Source organism: Pan troglodytes, chromosome 3, assembly GCF_028858775.2.
Source record: "Pan troglodytes isolate AG18354 chromosome 3, NHGRI_mPanTro3-v2.0_pri, whole genome shotgun sequence".
Lineage (NCBI taxonomy): Eukaryota > Metazoa > Chordata > Mammalia > Primates > Hominidae > Pan > Pan troglodytes.
This window is the reverse complement of record NC_072401.2, coordinates 8,344,368-8,363,363: the sequence shown is the minus strand read 5'-3', so window position 1 is coordinate 8,363,363 and position 18,996 is coordinate 8,344,368. Positions and strand designations below refer to the sequence as shown.

At 54.5% G+C, this 18,996-nt stretch overlaps 1 protein-coding gene across 19 annotated transcripts in view; it reads left to right on the top strand.

Moving 5' to 3' along the window:
- Positions 1-18,996, top strand: part of ABLIM2 (actin binding LIM protein family member 2) — a 193,398-nt gene that overhangs the window by 126,307 nt on the left and 48,095 nt on the right. For 7 of the 19 annotated variants that reach the window (XR_010156438.1, XR_010156427.1, XR_010156425.1 and 4 more), the window contains 5 exons: positions 590-622; positions 3,492-3,612; positions 5,401-5,499; positions 13,040-13,141; positions 13,687-13,740. Coding sequence is in view for 2 of the 19 variants with exons in the window: in XM_003310247.6 (XP_003310295.1) it covers positions 3,492-3,612; positions 5,401-5,499; positions 13,040-13,141; positions 13,687-13,740 (376 nt within the window). In the remaining 17 variants the exon portion in view is untranslated. The remainder of the gene's footprint in view (positions 1-589; positions 623-3,491; positions 3,613-5,400; positions 5,500-13,039; positions 13,142-13,686; positions 13,741-18,996) is intronic. The other 12 variants (XR_010156436.1, XR_010156435.1, XR_010156434.1 and 9 more) reach the window with 6 other exon arrangements.

The following is an 18,996-nucleotide window of genomic DNA, read 5'->3' as shown; positions in this document are numbered from 1 at the left end:
CTCACCTCACAAGGGCTGTGCTCTTTCTGGGTCCCTCCCACCTCCATGCTCCTCACTGAACATATGTGCAGGTGGTGGTGGAGGGGGTGCCAGCCTGGGAAGACGGGTCAGCCTGCTGTCTAGGGCCCCAGGACCCCCACGGCAGAGCCGGCTCCAACCCAAAGGCTCCTGGTCACCCTCTGTCTCTGCTGAGCACCTTTTCTCTCTTGTCCAGAGAAAACCAAGGTGATGGGCCCTCAGGATGTTGCTGCCCGTGCCCTGAGCCAGTGTCTTCCTTTTGGGAAAACACATCTTTGTGGGAGAACAGTGGGACGTGGGGGTGGCCAGGTAGAGACAAGCTCTGGGCTCATTGGCACGAAATCAGTTTCCCCGGGGGCCTCTTTCTCTGGGAAGAATTAACCATGTTTCTCCAAAGAGAAGGTTCTGGAACCCTGACTTGTGTCTCTCAGGGTAGAGTTCTTTTCCTATCTGGAGGATCAGGGCTCTGTGTGGGTGTTTGCGCCTGTGTTGCCTGCCAGTCACGGAACTGCCCTCCTCCCTCTCTGCCTGGCGCCAGCACTAACGGCCATTTTGTGTGTTGTGTCCACAGTCCCCTCAGTTGCTCTCGCCAACGCCGACCGAGGTAACCACCACCCTCTCGCCTGTCCCCGCTTGCCGTGGCGCTGCTGCCTGGGTTATAAACATAACCACCCAGCCGCACCCCCGGGAAGGGCCTCCTCGGTGGCTCTTCACCATGGGGCCTGGGGCCATGGCCCTTGTGACATGGGGCACCCTCCTGGCTGCTGGTTATTTTTATGATCACACCGCACCTGCATGCCTCCCCGATGTGTCTGCCAGCCCTGCGGATGTGGCCGCCTGGGACGCGGGTCTACCCTGAGCAGATCGTGGTCTGGGCCGTGGCTTCCTTTAGGGGAAAATTCAGGATCCTGGCTGAGCCTGGGAGCGCTTCCTGCTTCCTGCCCCTCCACGTGGGATGTATGGAAGCACCCAGTCCTCGTGGAGAAACACTGGACGTGTCTCTCTACAAAAGAGCTTTTACTGTTAGTGGTCTAGTTTTGTTTTGTTTTTTTCTGTTTCTCAAAATTAATCAGTGACACAGAGAGCTGCCAATCAGACTGCAGTCTGTGCAGCCGCACAGGTGGCCACAGCAGAAAGGTGTCATGGTAGCCAGGAATGGACAGCCTGGGCAGTGGCCGTGCCCTGAGCTCTTCCTCTGTGCTTGATGCCATTGTAAACATTTCATTGGCCGGGCATGGTGGCTCACACCTGTAATCCCAGCACTTTGGGAGGCCGAGGTGGGCGGATCACCAGAGGTCAGGAGTTCAAGACCAGCCTGGCCAAAACATAGTGAAACCCCATCGCCACTAAAAATACAAAAATTACCCAGGTGTGGTGACACACACCTGTAATCCCAGCTACTCGGAAGCTGAGGCAGGAGAATCGCTTGAACCCGGAAGACGGAGGTTGCAGTGAGCTGAGATCACGCCACTGCACTGCAGCCTGGGTGACAGAGCGAGACTCCATCTCAAAAAAAAAAAAAAATGTATATTTATTCATCCCCCACCACGACACCCAGAGGCAAGTTCTGTGATTTTCCCCAGTTTACCGCAGAGAAACTGAGGCACAGGGAAGTCACATAACCTTTCCAGGGTCACGCACTATGAGGTGCGGGAGGATTTCAGCCCAGCGGTCGGCTCAGAGCCTATGCTCACCCACTGGGATCTCCAGCCTCCTGCTCCAGACAACCTGCCCCATGGGAGCTGTGACGGCCATGGTACCTGGGTGCTGTATCCCTAGAGCAGTGATTCCTATGTACCGGTGACTTTTGATGTCCCAGGCCTGGGGCCGGGCATCTTTTCATCTCCTCATTTACCTGCACAGGGAACCCCTGAGGCAGGGATGTCAGCTTCCCTTCCAGATGAGGTGCAGGGTCTGCCTGACACAGGGCACACTCCTGGGAAGAGCCTGTCTCCCTGCAGAAGCCCCTGTCTCAGGCTATACCCCAGAGTGGGGCACAAAATCATGCACACTTGCTCAGTGGGAGGCTGCACAGCCATGCACAGCCTGCAGGCTTCTGGTCCAGAGGTGGTCACAGGACCTCGGCCACCCTTACTGGGACTTGCCTGCTTCCTGCCTTCCCTGCACACAGCCAGGATTCCCAGTCCAGCCCTTAGGAGTGGTCCGAGGCTGAGGCCCTCCCCAGGTCCTGACCCCTTTGGAGAACCGGAATCTTCTGCAGAGCCCCTTGCCTGGCTTCTCCGCTTGGCTCCTTAACCTGTCCCCATAGACACAGCGCTGGGGGATGGTAGAGGAACAGGGCAAGTGTGGGCCTTGGTGGTGCTGTTCTGCTGGAAGAACATGGCCCACCTGCAGAGCCAGCAGCAGCTGGGCATCAAACCCTTGGATCCAAGGATGTGACGGCCAAACACACAAGGGGCCACTTGCACCGAGCTGCCAAACCCGCATGTAGCTGGAAGCCCCGAGTCCAGGCTGAACAAGGAGCCAGGACACCTGTAAGGTGGACAGGGCTGTGCAGAGGACGCCCGGGGTAGAGAGGCAGGGCACTAGCCGGCCCGAGAGAGTGCGCCCCTGGCTGGGGTTAGACAGTCGCCAAAGGGAGCAGGGTGAAGCGCAGGTAGGAACCTAGCATGAGGGCTGGCCTGAGCGCATGGAGGTGGCGCACCAGGCAGGCGTTAGGGACAGCACACCTTGGGGTGGGAGACGTGCTCTGACAGGCCAGGGGAGCCATGGGCCCAGACCGGGAATTCCTTTGCTCATCACTGTGCTGGCCTTGAGGGCAAAACAGCAGCCTCCACCCCACAGCAGGACACTGGGCTGGGCCATGTAATGACCCGGGACAGCATGCCAAGCTGTGGTGGGCCAGGCAGCCTGCTGTCCCCCGTGCCATGGTGCCACGCCACCCCACACCACCTGCCTCCCTCTCTGCCTGCTGCAAACAGCTGCTCCTGCTTGGATGAAGTCTGCCATGTCGGTGCTTGTGGGTCTGACTCAACTGGGCTTCCCGGCCTGGGGTGGAGTAACTTTCTACCTCCAAATGTGCCTCCAGGGCCGTTAGAGCCCCCAGTTCACACATGAGAAGCCCCCATAGGGACTGGGGGAGTCTCCGTGGTTCTCATACTGTGTTCTAAGAGCTGGGCGCTGGCGAGGGTCAGGCAGGAGGAGACCTGGAGGATGAAGCTGGAGCCCCCACCAGCAGGAGGGGAAGATGGGGGATCCCCGCCAGTGGGTCCCTGTACCACACCCTGTGGCAAGGATCCAGCAGGCACAGCGGGGAGTGTGTCTGCACCACACCAGCCCCACTCGGCTCTTCAGACCTGCCCTGACAGGTGCAGGAGATTCCCACACGGGGCCATGTTGAGTCATCCACTTGGGTCAGGAGGGCAAACACCAAATGGTGTGGGGGGATGGGTGGACAAGGGGCGGGAAGTGCTCCCGGCTCGAATGTTCACAAGCTGCATCTTCCCTCCCAGGGGGATCAGGATGACCGGTCCTACAAGCAGTGCCGGACCTCCAGCCCAAGCTCCACTGGGTCGGTCAGCCTCGGGCGCTACACTCCGACCTCACGGTCACCACAGCACTACAGCCGTCCAGGTACTTGGCCCCCTGGTTCCTCTGAGCCCCCAGGATGCTGTCCTTTTCCTTTTTTTTTTTTTTAGTTTTTTTTTTCGGTTATAAGTGGACTTTTTCTTATACAACTGGAAACATGATGGAAATGGGTGGGATTGCCAGCGGGTGGGTGGCTGAGAACCTGTTCATTTAGTGGCATAAAGAAAAGGACCTCCTCATGCCTTGGGGTGAGGTGAGCTGCAGAGGCTGCCCTGCTGGTTAGCGGAGCCCTCCGTGGAGCACACAGCCTAGGGGGCACACGCTGAGCGCTTAGATTCCAGCTAATGATTCGGTGGCAAGAGATGTCAGGAAGATAAGACAGCACATGTGTCAGGAGAGCAGACGTTGGCCGGCTGCAAGCTCGTGTGGGTCTCGGAAGACTTGAGCTGGGAAAGCAAAGTCAGTGGTGGAAAAATGAAGCCCATTAACATTTCACCTGTGGCTAGGTTGATCACCCAGTGACAGCTGTCCTCACGGGAGAATGGGTGAGAGGTCCCCGCCAGTCAGGAGAGAGCCCTGAGGCAGGTCCTTTCCACACGTGTCACCTTGTCCCCTGCCTGGCGCCCAGCTGTGTATCAATCCCTGTAGCTGTGAAACTCCTCGACCCCCTGAGCGTGTCAAAGCCACAGCAGGGACGCTCCACACGGACACTGCCTTTCGAGGGATTTTTCCAAGCTGCTTCCTTCCTGGCCAGCTGCTGCATGCCTCCATTTATACATCCATGGACTATGGCTCTTATTTTTGCAGCCTTTGTGGAAAAATCAAAACTCATTCATTTGCAAAGTTATTTCCATTGACTCCTTGCAATGTGCCTGGTACATTCTGCTCAATAAATGTTGAGAAAGTGGGTAAAGGAGTGAGTGCATGAGTGAATGAGAGAGTGAATGAGTGAATGAGTGAGTGAGTGCATGAATGAGTGAATTAGTGAGTGAAGGAATGAGTGAGCAAGTGAATGAATGAGTGAGTGAACAAGTGAATAGGTCAGTGAGTGAATGGGTGATTGAATGAGTGAGCAAGTAAGGGAATGAGTGAGTGAGTGAATGAGTGATTGAATGAGTCAGCAAGTGAATGAGTGAATTGGTGAGTGAATGAATTAATGAATGAGTCAGCGAGTAAATGAGTGATTGAATGAATGAGCAAATAAGGGAATGAGAGAGTGAGTGAATGAGTGATTGAGTGAGTGAGTAAGTGAGTGAGTGAATGAGTGAGTGAGTGAATGAATGAGTGAATAAATGAGTGAGTGAGTGAGCAGGTGAGCAGGTGAGCTAAGGGCAGTCAACTTTATTGAGCTCCTCGTCCTAAGGGCCCTTTGCTGGCTCAATCCCCATAGCACAAGGACAGCCTGGGCTTGTTGACTGCGCTTGGCCCAGGCTAACCCAAGAGCCAAGCTTGCATCTCACCGGACAAGTCCGGTGACGATGTCTGGTGGCAGACCACTCCCTGAACTGCTCTCCAGCTGAGTCCTTGATCCCCAGGAGACCCCAAATGCTAAGCGACAGGCCTGGCTAGGGGCCTAACCCCCCCTGGGGAACCCCAGCCCAAGGCTCCTATGCAGCACCCTGGGCCTCTGCCTGGTCCTCTGAGGTCCGGTTTCCTCGCTCCTGGAGGAGAGTGGTCTAAAGCATGTTTGGTGACCACCTTCAGGTGCAAAAAGTTGTGCATTCCTCAAGAGAGGAAGCAACAGTGTTCGTAGCAGAGTGGGGATGAGGAATATGTGTGGCTTTGCACCAGCCAGCCCAGGTTGACTCTGACTTGCTCTCTGTTACCCCGTAGCTGGTACTGTGAGTGTGGGTACCAGTAGCTGCCTCTCCCTGTCCCAACACCCAAGCCCTACATCCGTGTTCAGACATCATTACATCCCCTACTTCCGAGGTAAGGCACGCAGTGATGTGGGCTGTGGGTGCTCATGGGTGTACACGCCCGGCGTCTGTGTGCTCGCTGTCCATGTCTGCCGCATGGCTTCACCGGAGCCCCTGTTTCATGCCCTGTGTCCCTCTCTGTGTGTGTCTTGTGTGTCTGGCTCCGTGTGTCCGTGTGCCAATGTTTCTGGAAGGAAAACTTAGGTACCTTGTTACATAAAGGAACAGAAGGGAGAGAGGGCTTGGAAAGCTACAGGAAGAGGGGACCAGGGTTCCTGCACACCCGCCCACAGGCTTTGTCCTCAGAACCCCTACCCAAGTCACCACCTCTGATTTCATGCGTCAGCCGGGGGGCACAGGTGCTCTCAGGGTTTGTGTTCAGGAGCAGAAGCTATGCTGTACGGAGGGCCCTGACTCTTCCACAGCCCCAGAGCTCCTGGGGCCCAGGGCAGGGTTCACACCCAGTGTGGCTCCAACTCTCGGCTCTTCCAGGAGTGGATGAGCCATCCACATCCCTGCACGGGCACCCACATGCAGGTCACGCAGGGAAACGGCCACGCTCATGTTTTCCTGTATGCTGTGGACTGAAAAATGCATCCCCCACATTCATAGAGCCCTAATCCCTGATGTGACTGTATCTGTAGAGGGGGCCTTTAAAGAGGTGATCAGTTAGCTGAGGTCCTCAGGGTGGGCCCGGGTCCCATAGTACTGACGTCTTTATAAGAAGAGAAGAGACGCCAAAGCTCGCTCCCTCTCCACACACACTCAGGTAAAAGGCCACTGCAGACACACACACTCAGGTAAAAGGCCACTGCAGACACACACACACTCAGGTAAAAGGCCACTGCAGACACACACTCAGATAAAAGGCCACTGCAGACACACACACTCAGGTAAAAGGGCACTGCAGACACACACACTCAGGTAAAAGGCCACTGCAGACACGCACACTCAGATAAAAGGCCACTGCAGACACACACTCAGGTAAAAGGCCACTGCAGACACACACACTCAGGTAAAAGGCCACTGCAGACACACACACTCAGGTAAAAGGCCACTGCAGACACACACACACTCAGGTAAAAGGCCACTGCAGACACACACACTCAGGTAAAAGGCCACTGCAGACACACACACTCAGGTAAAAGGCCACTGCAGACACAGCGATGTCTGCAAGCCAGGAAAAACAGTCTCAGGAGAAGCCACACCCTGCCAGACCTGGCTCAGAGATGTGCAGCCTCCAGCGCTATGAGGGGAAATATGCCTGTTGTTTAAGCCACGCAGGCTGTGGTATTTTGTGACACAGCCCAGCTGACTGGTGCACCACAGAAAGACACTCAGAACATTAGAGGAGGCAGCAATGATGTTCTTGCCAATTCCCCAAGCGATGCAATAATTCCCCATCCTGAGCAGCTGCTGAATGGGAATGTCTCTGGAAAAGCCTCCCAGGCCACAGGGAGCGAGAAGGTGGGGCAGGCAGCTGGACTCTCCGTCATTGGATGGTCACCAAACGGGGTTCATTCAGACCTGCACACCTCTCCGTGTACCTCATCATCATTGCTTTGGGCAGGCCCCGTGGCCTACTGAGAGTTCCTGGCCATTGATGGACATGGCCGTCCTCATTTTTCTGAGGGCCTGTCCCTACAGCTTTGGGATGATCTGACTCCTTTGAGAAGAAGCAAAGTCTTCACCTGGGTGCAATGGCTCATACCTGTAATCCCACTGCTTTGGGAAGCCCAAGCAGGAGAATCACTTGAGGCCAAGAGTTTAAGACCAGCCTGGGAAACCTAGTGAGAACCTTTGTCTGAAAAAAAAAAAAAAAAAGCCGGGCACGGTGGTGCATGCCTGTAATCCCAACTCCTCGGAAGGCTGAGGCAGGAGGATTGCTTCGGCCGGCAGTTTGAAGCTGCAGTGAGCTACGATTGTGCCACTGCACTCCAGCCTGGACAACAGAGTAAGACCCTGTCTCAGACAACAACAAACAAACAAGCAAAGCCAGAAAGGGCCCCTCCCCAGAACAGAAGCATGGCCAGCAGGGGCTTTGCTGTGTGTGGTCCACGGCAGTCGTGTGGCAGGGGGCGGTCCTGAAACCCAGAGTGAATCAACCATTTGGGTGAGTCACGGTGGGGCACCCAAGGAGATGCCGCTTCTCCTGTTGCTCCATGCCAGGAGGCCCTGGACACCCGGCTCTCCTCCCACCTTCAGCCCTCCTTCTGGTGTGGCTGTCCCAACTGTGAGTCCCTGAGAGGGACGTGTCCAGAGCCAAGGGCAGGCTCACCCCGCTCCCCAGGCAGCCCCTGTGAGCAGCCCTCTGTGGGTCCTAGAGCCAGAGCCAGCCCTGGCGACCCTCCCCTCCTCTGCCCCGTCCTGAGTGTCCACCGTCTAATTCTTACCACTTCAGGGTGAAGAAGGCCCAGGACAGGCCCCCTGGGGAGCAGCCCCCTCCTCAGCTCCCGAGACAGCCAAGGAGAGAGCCCAAGGACTGGCAGCCCTCTCCCCTTCCTTCCATGCCTTGTAGAAGAGGAGGCTGCCCACCTACCCACCTACCCACCACCAGTTTGGAAGCTACCCACCTACCCACCACCCCCCACCACAATGTGGCTCCGAAGCTGTCTATGCCACAGCCCCTCCAAGGGCATCTCCCGGGGCCAGGAGGCACCCTCCCTTTGAGACCTCCCCTGGGTGGGGCCAGGTTTTTGCCTCTTTGATGCCCATCTCTGCCCTGGTTCCCCCGGCCACATTGCCTGCCAGGGCCCTTCGTTCAGAAATCACACAAGGCCAGGCGTGGTGGCTCACCCCTGTAATCCCAGCACTTTGGGAGGCCAAGGTGGGCGGATCACCTGAGGTCAGGAGTTCGAGACCAGCCTGGCCAACATGGTGAAACCACGTCTCTACTAAAAATAAAAAAATTAGCCGGACATGGTGGCGCACCTGTGGTCCCAGCTATTAGGGAGGCTGAGGTGGGAGGATTGCTTGAACCCAGGAGGCGGAGGTTGCAGTGAGCTGAGACTGAGCCACTGCACTCCATCCAGCCTGGGCAACAAAGCGAGACTACATCTCAAAAAAACAGAAAAAAGAAATCACACAAAGCCACCTGGCCACCTCTCTGGTGTCTGGCGTGGGGGAGCCTGGCACCCATGCTCTGCCCCTACTAGACTCCCCTGGCTGTCCGTGACCTTGGGAACACCCAGCCTCTTTCCAGAATGTACTCCTGAGGGAACTGAGGCTCAGAAGAGAAGCCAATGGCCAAGATCCCAAAGCTCCTTCTGGCAGAGCCCAAGGTCAGGCTTCTACCCGGGGTCCCGTTCACAAATTGTGTTCACCCTCAGGTCCTGGGTCGACCTCGGAGGCCACACAAAGGTGCCTGTCCTCCTCTGCAGCCATGGGCTCCAGTGTGTCCCAGCCTAGGACCTCTTGGTGGCAGCCCCCAGGGGTCAGCTGGACACCAGGCAGCGTCGCCTGCCCTCTGCAAAAGCCCTTCCTGTTTGCTCCACGGGCTCCTCTGGCATCTCTGGCCCCTCTCAGTGGACATTTCCCTCCGGACGGCACTGTACGGGGGTGGCTCCCCAAGGCAAGGCCTGGCCCCACCCCCCACCGAATGCTGGCAGGGCCTCACCCCCGGCACACCTTCCCACCAAGACCCAGCTTCCGGAGAGGTGCTGGCCACAGCCATGGGCACTTTTGTGTAAATTTCAGTCCCTGGCGTGTCCCCTGTGGAGGAGCCGACAGCGGGGGCAGGAAATGCAGGCTGGGAGGGGAGTCGGTGCTGCTGAAGCTGCTGGCCAGGCAGCCTCCATGTGCTGAGCGGTGGGCCCACTCTGAACCCCTGGCCTGAGAAGGAAGACGGGAGGGGCCCTGGGATGGAGCCTCAGGTCCAGGCCCGCACCCTCCACTGCCCAGACCCCGGCAGCGCCTCTTCATCTTGCTGAGCGGCCATTCCCTCAGCTGCAAAAGGGCCTCATAACTGAAGCATCGTCCTCAGGGTGATTGTGGTTGAGGACCCAGGATGTGGCTGTACATTGTAGCATGGGCATCATCCTACCTGGCCTGCCCGTGGCCGCCAGCTGGCCTCTCTGCGGTGTCACCTGGAGGAGGCTCCACAGGAGCCAGCTGAGCCAGCACCAGGCACACACTGGGCCACTGGGAGCACCACGATGAAGGATGTGGCACTGGATTGTAAACTAGAGTATAATAGCAAGAGCCGTCAGTCCACAAGGATCTACATAAATGTTGAGTAAACAAATAAATGAAGAGAAAGCGAGATCTCCCACACAGAGGAATTCCAAATAACGCGAGTAGATGCCTCGTCCTCCAGGAGGGGGTCGTAACTCCCACTCCTGACATGTGGACAAGTGTGGGCTACACAGAGTGGCTCCTTCCTGAGAGCGCCATGTGGGAGGGGAGAGAAGGAGCAAGTCCACCATGGAGCGGGCCACCATGGCTGACGAGCATGACCCGGTCAGCAAGGCCGCCACGGCCAGTGATCTGCTCTGCTGACAGCAGGTGCCCTTGATAGGATGTGGTGAGGACACTTCACCTCATGGGCTTCCTTCTCAACCCCATAAGCCCAGTATCTCCATGAGAAAACATCAGGCAAAAACCCTCAGCAGCCCTCCTTAAAACTGCCAGAGTCCTCAGACACAAGGAACGTCTGCAAAAGGTCACAGCCGAGAGGAGCCTTGGGAGACGTGCCGACAGAACGTCATGTTTCCTGGGTGGGATCCTGGAGCGGAGGAACATCAGGTGACACCCGGGGAAACCCGAATCCCATGCGGCGTGCAGGTGGCACCAATCTGTGGGCACCCTAGTGATGGGAGAGGGGACGGCAGGGACGCGGGCCGGGAGGGTGCGGGAGCCCCCTGGACTACCTGAAGCTGTTCCTAATGAAACATTTACTGAAATTTTTAAAAATGGAAGAGGAGAGGAGGAGGAGGAGGAAGAGGAAAAAGTGGGGCAGGAAGAGGAGGAGAAGGAAGACTTTTCGGAAGGGCTGAAGCTGCTCCTCTCCTAGCAGGCAGCATCCCAGGTTAAAGGATGCTGAAGCGTCCCCGTCTGTAGCATATCAGAAGCCCCCTGGGATGTGAACCTAGCAGCACAGTGCTCCAGGTGGGAGCTGGCAATGCATTCTGTTCCATCGAAGCCTCACAGGCAGCAGGCAGGCATGAGTGCAGAGGAGGGAGAGGTCCTCACAGACCAAGTCCTCCCAGAAGGCTGAGCAGAGGAGGCACAGCCTGAACCTGGACCCAGGAAGGGTCCAGACAGGTGGGAAGCCCTGGAGAGGACACTCGTCAAGGGGCGGGGTGCTGGGAGGGAGGGACCGAGGTGGCAGGACTCGGGCTGGTGTTAGAGGGCCCTGGGGGGCCAGAGTGAGGTGGGCCAACATGGCTGTGTCCCCAGCTTCCCTGCAGCCTCAGGCCTCTCCAAGTATCTGATGAAAGCTGATGAGTCTCCGGACCCTCCTCAAATAGACGTGCACATGTGTCCACAGACTCTGGTTTGAAACTTCAGGGTATGCTGCCCTGTGGCTGGGAACCGGGGAGGGACAGGTACACTGTGATGTGTTAGATCCTCGGCCCACTGAGTCGGGGCTGAGGCAGATCAGGGGCCATGATTCCAGATAGGAAGAAACCAGCCCTTCCTGGCCTCCCAGGTCCATGAGCTGTGCCAAGAGCACACACAGCTTAGAGATGGTGCCTGAAGCAAACCGTCTTCCTCTGTTCAGAGTTCGTGTGGGTGCAGTTTTTAAAACCTGCCCTGTTTTGCTGCCACTGGGGATGGGTCTAGCACAGCCATAGTCTGTAGGAGGGATCCGCGGTGTCCTTTCCGAGCACGTGAGTCCAGTCTCCCTGCTGTGAGGCCCCTGCTGCCACCAGGAGGTGCAGGAGTCCACTGTGGAGCATCCTGACGAGCGTGACCTGACCAGCAAGGGTGCCACGGCCAGCAAGGGCACCTGTAGAGCCAACTGAGGCTCTAGAAGGTTCCATGCTGTTCTGGAGGGAGGTTGCTAAGGGAAGGGCAGTTATCTGACGCTCCATCAGCATTGACAGGCAAAATCAGCACCCATGCCCAAGCATGAGAAAATGCTCAAAGTTAGAGCCTGCAGTCTCTTCTATGGCATCAGCCTGGCTGGGACCACCCTGCTCCTAGGTGACCTCCCGCTGCATGCAGCCCACCACCAGGCAAGAGCCCCCTCTGGGCCAGTGTCTGTCGAGCCCTCCTCACGAGTCCACTGTGGGGTCCCTGGCCAGTCCACCTTCAGGCCCAGCACATCACTCACCCACCGCAGAAGTTCTATTTCTGTTTCATTTCGATGTCACCGCAGGGTCCTGCTGCTCTGAAAGGCTGTGCAGCTTGAGGGAACGTTCTCAGGTGAAGAGCGCCTTTCCCCTTGCAGCCCATTGCCTAGTGCTGAGGGGGCTTCCTGGGGCTGGCAGGCGGGAGGAACGGGGCCTTGGGAGTGTCTTCTGCAGCGGGCGTACACCTTCTCTCATCACAAGCATTCAATACCCTGCATCTGTCTGTCACCTCATTCCCTAAACAGGTGTGGGGGGAGGGGCGTCACCCAGGTCACCTCGGCCCTCTGGATGCGTGACTTGATAATCCAACCTTGTTCGCAAAACAGAATTATAGTTCCAGGTGAGCTCAGCAATTGAAGCAGGGTCAGAGGATGCTTTCCATTTAATCTGCCAAAAAACAGTTGTATTTAAGAATGTGGCCAGGGTGCGACGGCTCATGCCTGTAATCCCAGCACCTTGGGAGGTAGAGGTGGGCAGATTGCTTGAGCCCAGGAGTTCAAGACCAGCCAGGGCAACATGGCAAAACCCCATCTTTACAAAATTAAAAAAATTAGCCAGGCGTGGTGGTGCACACCTGTGGTCCCAGCGACTTGGGAGGCCGAGGTGGGAGGATGGCTTGAGCCCAGAAGGTGGAGTCTGCACCCTGCAGAGCCGTGATTGTGCCACTGCATTCCAGCCTGGGTGACAGAGTGAGACCCTGTCCCAAAAAAAAAAGAATGTGGTAATGGATGGATACTATTCTTTTCTTATCTTCTGCAGCTGGCAAAATTTTACTCAATGGCTTTTAAAGGACAATTTTGATCATTTTAGTGCTTTAATCCTATTCTGAGCAGCTAATTTTTAGATTCTCAAGGAAAACAGCATGTTTATATACAAGGATAATTAGGAAGAGGGGCCTTTGTTTCGGCGAATTTGCAGTTGGTTGGATTCAAACACCAGCCAGGATGCAGAGGCGCAGATGGAGTGAGCCCCCTAAGGTGTTCTTAGTTCACCTCCCAGCCCTCTGCCCTCAGCAATGTCGCTCCTCTGCCTTGGGACTCTGGACAGACTTCAACTCAGGGTTGGATTAGCAAGTCCTTGGACACAGTCTGGGAACGTGGATGAGGCCCATACTCCTTCCCCTGGGCAGGGGATCTGGGCTGCCCCACCAGACAGGAGAGATGGGGCTCGCTGCAAATAAGCTTTTCATGCTTGAAATATTCTACTTTGCTTTCCCGTTTCCCCTTCTATCTGCTGCCTTTGCCCTTCCGTCTGGAGGCAGTGAAAGTGGCCGGAGCACCCCCAGCCTCTCCGTGCTCTCTGACAGCAAGCCGCCCCCCTCCACCTACCAGCAGGCACCTCGCCACTTCCACGTCCCAGGTAGGCTCCGGGACACGCTGGCTGGGCTACCTTACACTGAAACTGTCCACACTGAAACTGTCCACACCGAAACTGGCCACACCCAAACTGTCAGCTTGCCTTGACTCAGCAGGCGCCAGACGACACTCCAGGCTCCTCCACTGCTCCCCAGGCGCTGAGATTCTTTAAAACCATCAGACGGGTTTTCACAACCCCAAACCGATGTGTGTTTGAGTTTCTTCCAAATTCCCACAAACGGCAGGGAGATACACCTGTCCTCCTGGGAATGGGGTGAAGGAAAACGGCTGTCTGAGCTGGCTACACTTCCCGGGGGGCCACAAGGTTCCTGGCTGCTGCCCCATCTCCTGCAGATGAGGGTGGCATCTGGAGTCAGGGAGGCTTGATCTGGGGCCCGGGTGTCTGTTGCTCGCTGAGTGCCAGTTCCTGCCTGATGATTCTAAATCTGGGTGAGTGCTTGTTGCTTACAAAAAGCTGTAGAACAGAAACCATCACAACTTGCTGCTTACCCTCCTGTTCTCTCCTTTTTTTTCTTTCTTCTTCCCCAGACACTGGCGTAAAAGATAACATCTATAGGAAACCCCCTATCTACAGACAGCATGGTACGGTTGGATTCCTCCCGCTGCTGTGGTTTGCCCCGCATGCCTGTCAATACCCATCTGCTTCTGAATGCATCCTTTTGTTGTGTTCTGATAAATGCAGTGAAGGCACCACCAAGGCCCTTAGCAGTCTGACTATTAAATGCAAATTCACTAGCAGCCTCCCGAGAGTCCTGTTCTGATAAATTACGATGAGGGGTATGTCTGAGTAAGGAACTTCTGTGTGTTACGACGCCGAGGCTAATGCACATCAGCCAGGGCTTGGGATGGGGGTTTATAGCCAAGAGCCTGGTGGTGGCGCCTTCAGTTATGCAGCCAGAGAGACTTTAGCCAAGATGGTGAGGGACAGAGGCTTCTAGAACCACAATCTGATCCAGGCCCGATCTTTGGAATATAGAACAAACTTGAATCGGTCGTTTATTCCTCAGGGAGACTTTAGTCTTGAGTTTTGAGAATTTCTGATGATGGGATGGGTGACCTTGCCTTCCGTTACGGAGATTTCTTGCATAAGCAAATAGGGGCTGACGCCCAGCTCTGCTCCACGTGAACCTGCCTGGGAGGTGCACAGGGAGCAGCTTGCGTGGGCCATGGAGCAGGAATCGGGGCCACATGGTCTCCCCTCTCTTTCCTCCTGGGATTTCTGGGTGATTGACAGCAGGTTGCTTCACCATCCTGAGCCTCGGTTTACTCATCTGCAAAACAGGACCGATCCCCTCCACCCCGCCCTTTCCACAGGCTGACCATGGGAACTTCATGGGATATCGAATAGGGAAGTGCATTCTGAACTGTAAAGTGCTGTGCACATGATGGGAATTGTATCAAGTCACTAGCGATGGGAAAAGGCATTTCCGTATTAAACGTTCTTGTCCAGATGTACCTAAAGCAAACAGCCACATCCCACATTGACAACTGGATGGACACTTTTAGATGGAATCTCATAAAAAGTGTGTTTCCTGTGACTTGCCGACAAATCAGTGATCAGGTTATACAAACTTTTAAAATACTTTCTCCATCATGGCAATAGGTCCTGTACCTTGTGCATTTTTTTCCTCTTTCCAAGAAGGAAAAAAGTGAATGAAATGTCTTGAGTTTCCAGAAATGATGACTTCTACCATTGCCTTTCCAGCAGAGAAGCATAGAGCATGAACCTCCAAGAGGGATCAGAGCGGGATGGGCTAGATACACTCTAGGGCCCTTAGAAATTGTCCAGACCAGTTCCCTTGGGTTACAAGTGGGGAAACTGAGGCCTGGCCGAAAGAAGGAGCAGCCACAGTAAGTGACTGGCTTTCCATCATGGCACCCGGCCTGAACAGCCTCCCTGGAGGGCTGTGTATTCTGTGCTGGTGGGGCTACAAGATTGGGATTGACTACCTTGGCCTTTTTTTAACCCCCCATTTTGTCTCAGATTGGTGCCTTAAAATGTGTGATTAACATGTGCAGGACAGGAGGGGGTCTGCCCCTTAGAAAGGGGAAGAGAGCAAACCGGGTTATGAAATTGTTCGTTGTCATCCAACAGACCCAGATCTAAGACAAAGAGTTTCGACCTCAGTCCTTTACCTGAACCATCCAGTGGAGAGATTAGATTTTACTGTCTCCAGAGATCGTCTTTGTGCTTTTTTTTTTTTTTTTTTTTTTTTGTTTGAGACGGAGTCTCGCTCTGTCACCAGGCTGGAGTGCAGTGGTGCGATCTTGGCTTACTGCAACCTCCGCCTCTTGGCTTCAAGCAATTCTCCTGCCTCAGCTTCCCAAGTACCTGGGACTACAGGAGCAAACCATCGTGCCAGCTAATTTTTTTGTATTTTTAGTAAAGGTGGGGTTTCACCATGTTGGCCAGGATGATCTCAATCTTTTGACCTTGTGATCCACCCGCTTCAGCCTCCCAAAGTGCTAGGATTATAGGGGTGAGCCACTGCACCTGGCCATCTTTGTGTATTTTTAAAAATCTGGCTATATATGATTCTCCTATCCAAAGGCAAGTTAATTCCTATTTGATTAAACCCTAAGCAATGACCAAAATTCTTTTGTCATTCCAAAATTTTGCTGTAAGCCAGGTGTGGTGGCTCACACCTGTAATCCTAGCACTTTGGGAAGCACAGGCAGGTGGATTGCCTGAGCTCAGGAGTTCGAGACCAGCCTGGGCAACACAGTGAAACCCCATCTCTACTAAAATACAAAAAAAAATAGCCAGGTGTGGCAATGTGCGCCTGTAGTCCCAGCTACTCAGGAGGCTGAGGCGGGAGGATGGCTTGAACCCAGGAGGCGGAAGTTGCAGTGAGCCGGGATTGCGCCACTGCCTGGGTGACAGAGTGAGACTCTCTCTGAAAAAATAATAATGATAATGATAATAATAATAATAAATAAAAAGGGAATTAGGAACACAAGACAGGCAAGAGTAGAGCACCTCCCTGGACAGTCAGGAATGGACATGAAGCAGGGCTAGTTGTATGAGGGCCTGGGAGGAGGCGGCGCAGGAGGCCTCCCACCCACCAGCGTGTCATCTACTCAAGGGCTGAACGTTGAGGAAGTTTAACAGGTCAGGAGTAAGTGTGGACATTTTTGTGTTTCCACACACCATCTAGGGTCACTCATGGTATTAAACCCAGTTACTTTTAGGAGTGTTGACCTAAAAAACCGGAGAGAAGTATCTCCAAATATGTTGAAAGTACTGAGGAATTAGAAAAGAGGATTCTAATCCGAGATGCATGGCTGTGGCAAGCCATATATGCACCCGAAGAGGAGAGGGTAAAGGGAAGCTCTTCTTAGCAAAAGCATTTCACATAAGCTGCCTAGAAACAGAGTTCATCGGCGGCAGAGGCTCGAGGCTGGAGCTGGCGTCCGTTCATTGGTAGAGACGCCAACACTGGGCAGGTGTTCTGTGGAGAGCATCTGATCTCGGTTGCTGCGGTCCTTGAGAAGGAATTTCTGGTGAGGTTATAGTGGAAAGTCCTCGAGACAGTCTTTATCTCCAGTACGCGGGCAGGAGCTGTCCTGCCTCATGCTTTCCTGGCTCTAGTTTGTCTGGTCTGAGAAAAAGTGATTTCTTCCTGGGACCTGCAACCCTCCCAGGAGGCAGACCCAGTGCAAACCACAGCCCCTGGCTTCCAGCTACATCGTGGGGAGCTTCCTTTCTCAGAGTCTGTCTCCCCTGGAAAATGGGACTCAAGGCCATATAGCCCATGGGGCTTTGAGGCTGTTTCAGGGAGATGACACACGACACTTGACATCGGGCAGGGACCTTCTGTGGATCGATTCCCTCAGGGGAGGGAAGCTGTGCGCAGTTTAAAGTGAATTCATGACCGGCCAGGCACAGTGGCTCATGCCTGTAATCCCAGCACTTTGGGAGGCCAAGGCAGGTGGATCACGTGAGGTCAGGAGTTTGAGACCAGCCTGGCCAACATGGCAAAACCCCATCTCTACTAAAAATACCAAAATTAGCCTGGCATGGTGGTGCATGCCTGTAATCCCTGCTACTTGGGAGGTGAGGCAGGAGAATCGCTTGAACCCGGGAGGCAGAGGTTGCAGTGAGCCGAGATCGCACCACTGCACTCCAGCCTGGGCGACAGAGTGAGACTCCATCTCAAAAAAAAAAAAAAAACAACAACAACAACAAAAAAGAAATCACCTCTTATTACAGACAGGAATAGTAGCTTACGATCGTTTCATATCTGATTTGAACTTATAAAATGAGGAAGTGTGGTGATTTTATCATCGATTTGCTATATAAAATTTAGGAAAATATGCATAAAAGATGAAAAACTCAAAAATAAAAATAAATAAATAAAAGGATTTCATGAGGGAAAAATGATGGCTCCCCAACATTTCCCAGTAAGTTCGACTCTCCAGATGCAGGGACGGTCCTCATAGTTCACCAGATTTGCTGTTTCATTTCTAAGCAAACATGAGCCACCAGATGGCAATGCAGCTCTCTCCTCACCCCCCAACACACACCTCCCACCACTTGACCGGCAGATGGGGGCTGTCACTCCTGCCCACCCAAAGCCGACAGTGGAAGTGACCCCACGGGACACACGTTGTTCCCTGTGTCTTTGTGCCCTGGTTTAAAGCAGGAATTAATCACTCCTTGCTGTGTCTCTGGGATTCCAGATTCTAGTGGGGTTGAGTTTCATTTTGGTTTTGGGTCCTTTTTGACCCCAAAGGGTGGAGTCTCATTTCGGTTTGGGGACCGGCAGGATGGGGAGGAACGGCAGGCTGTGTCCAGAGTGCGGATTGCACTGGGAAGCCCCCGCTGAGGCTCCCCAGGGGAGCCGGGGAGTAGGAACTCAGCCTCTCCCTAGAGGGTTCCTCATGGCCGATGCATTTCAGGGCTCTGAAGGAACTGTCTATGTGATACAAAAGACACGCTGACCTCTCCTTCTGCAGTGCAGAGAATGCAGAGAGGCCGTCCTAGAAAGGTGGAAGACAAGCCGGGCACGGTGGCTCACACCTGTAATCCCAGCACTTTGGGAGGCTGAGGTGAATGGATCACCTGAGGTCAAGCATTCGAGACCAGCCTGGCCAACATGGTGAAACCCCGTCTCCACTAACAATATAAAAAGTAGCCGAGTGTGGTGGCCGGCGCCTGTAATCCCAGCTACTCGGGAGGCTGAAGTACGAGAATTGCTTGAACCTGGGAGGCAGAGGTTGCAGTGAGCTGAGATAGTGCCATTGCACTCCAACCTGGGTGACAGAACGAGACTCTGTCAAAAAAAAAAAAAGAAAGGAAGGAAGGAAGGAAGAAAAGTGGAAGAGAGGGAGGCCGGAAGGAGAGAGGGAGGGAGGCAAAGGCGCTGACTGGGGCCAAGACTGCAGGCCCACTTTCCTTGTCCTCTGCAGTCTTTTTCCATCCTGACATCAACCAGGGAGCAGAGGTTCTTATTCTGACTCAAGAGGGGAGAAACCCCAGCATGGAGGGATTTAAGTGACTTTTTCATTAATTTGTCCAAGGGATGTTTTTCAAGCACCCACCCCACTATGTGCTAGGCTTGTCCCAGTGCTGGGGATACATGGGTGACCCTGCATTCCCCCGATCCTGTGGAGCTGCGATTCTAGCGGATTTGCCCACGGCCAGACAGGTGAGAGGCTCAGCAAGGTTTCTAGTTTCCAACGCCCATGCTGTGGGCCCTGCCCACATACTCACTCACTCACATACACACACACACATTCTCTCCCTCCCTCTGCCTCTCTCTCTCCCTCTCAATGTCATTCCAATTCAATGTGAATTGTAGAGATAGAGATTATTCTGAGAAGAACAGAAAAAAA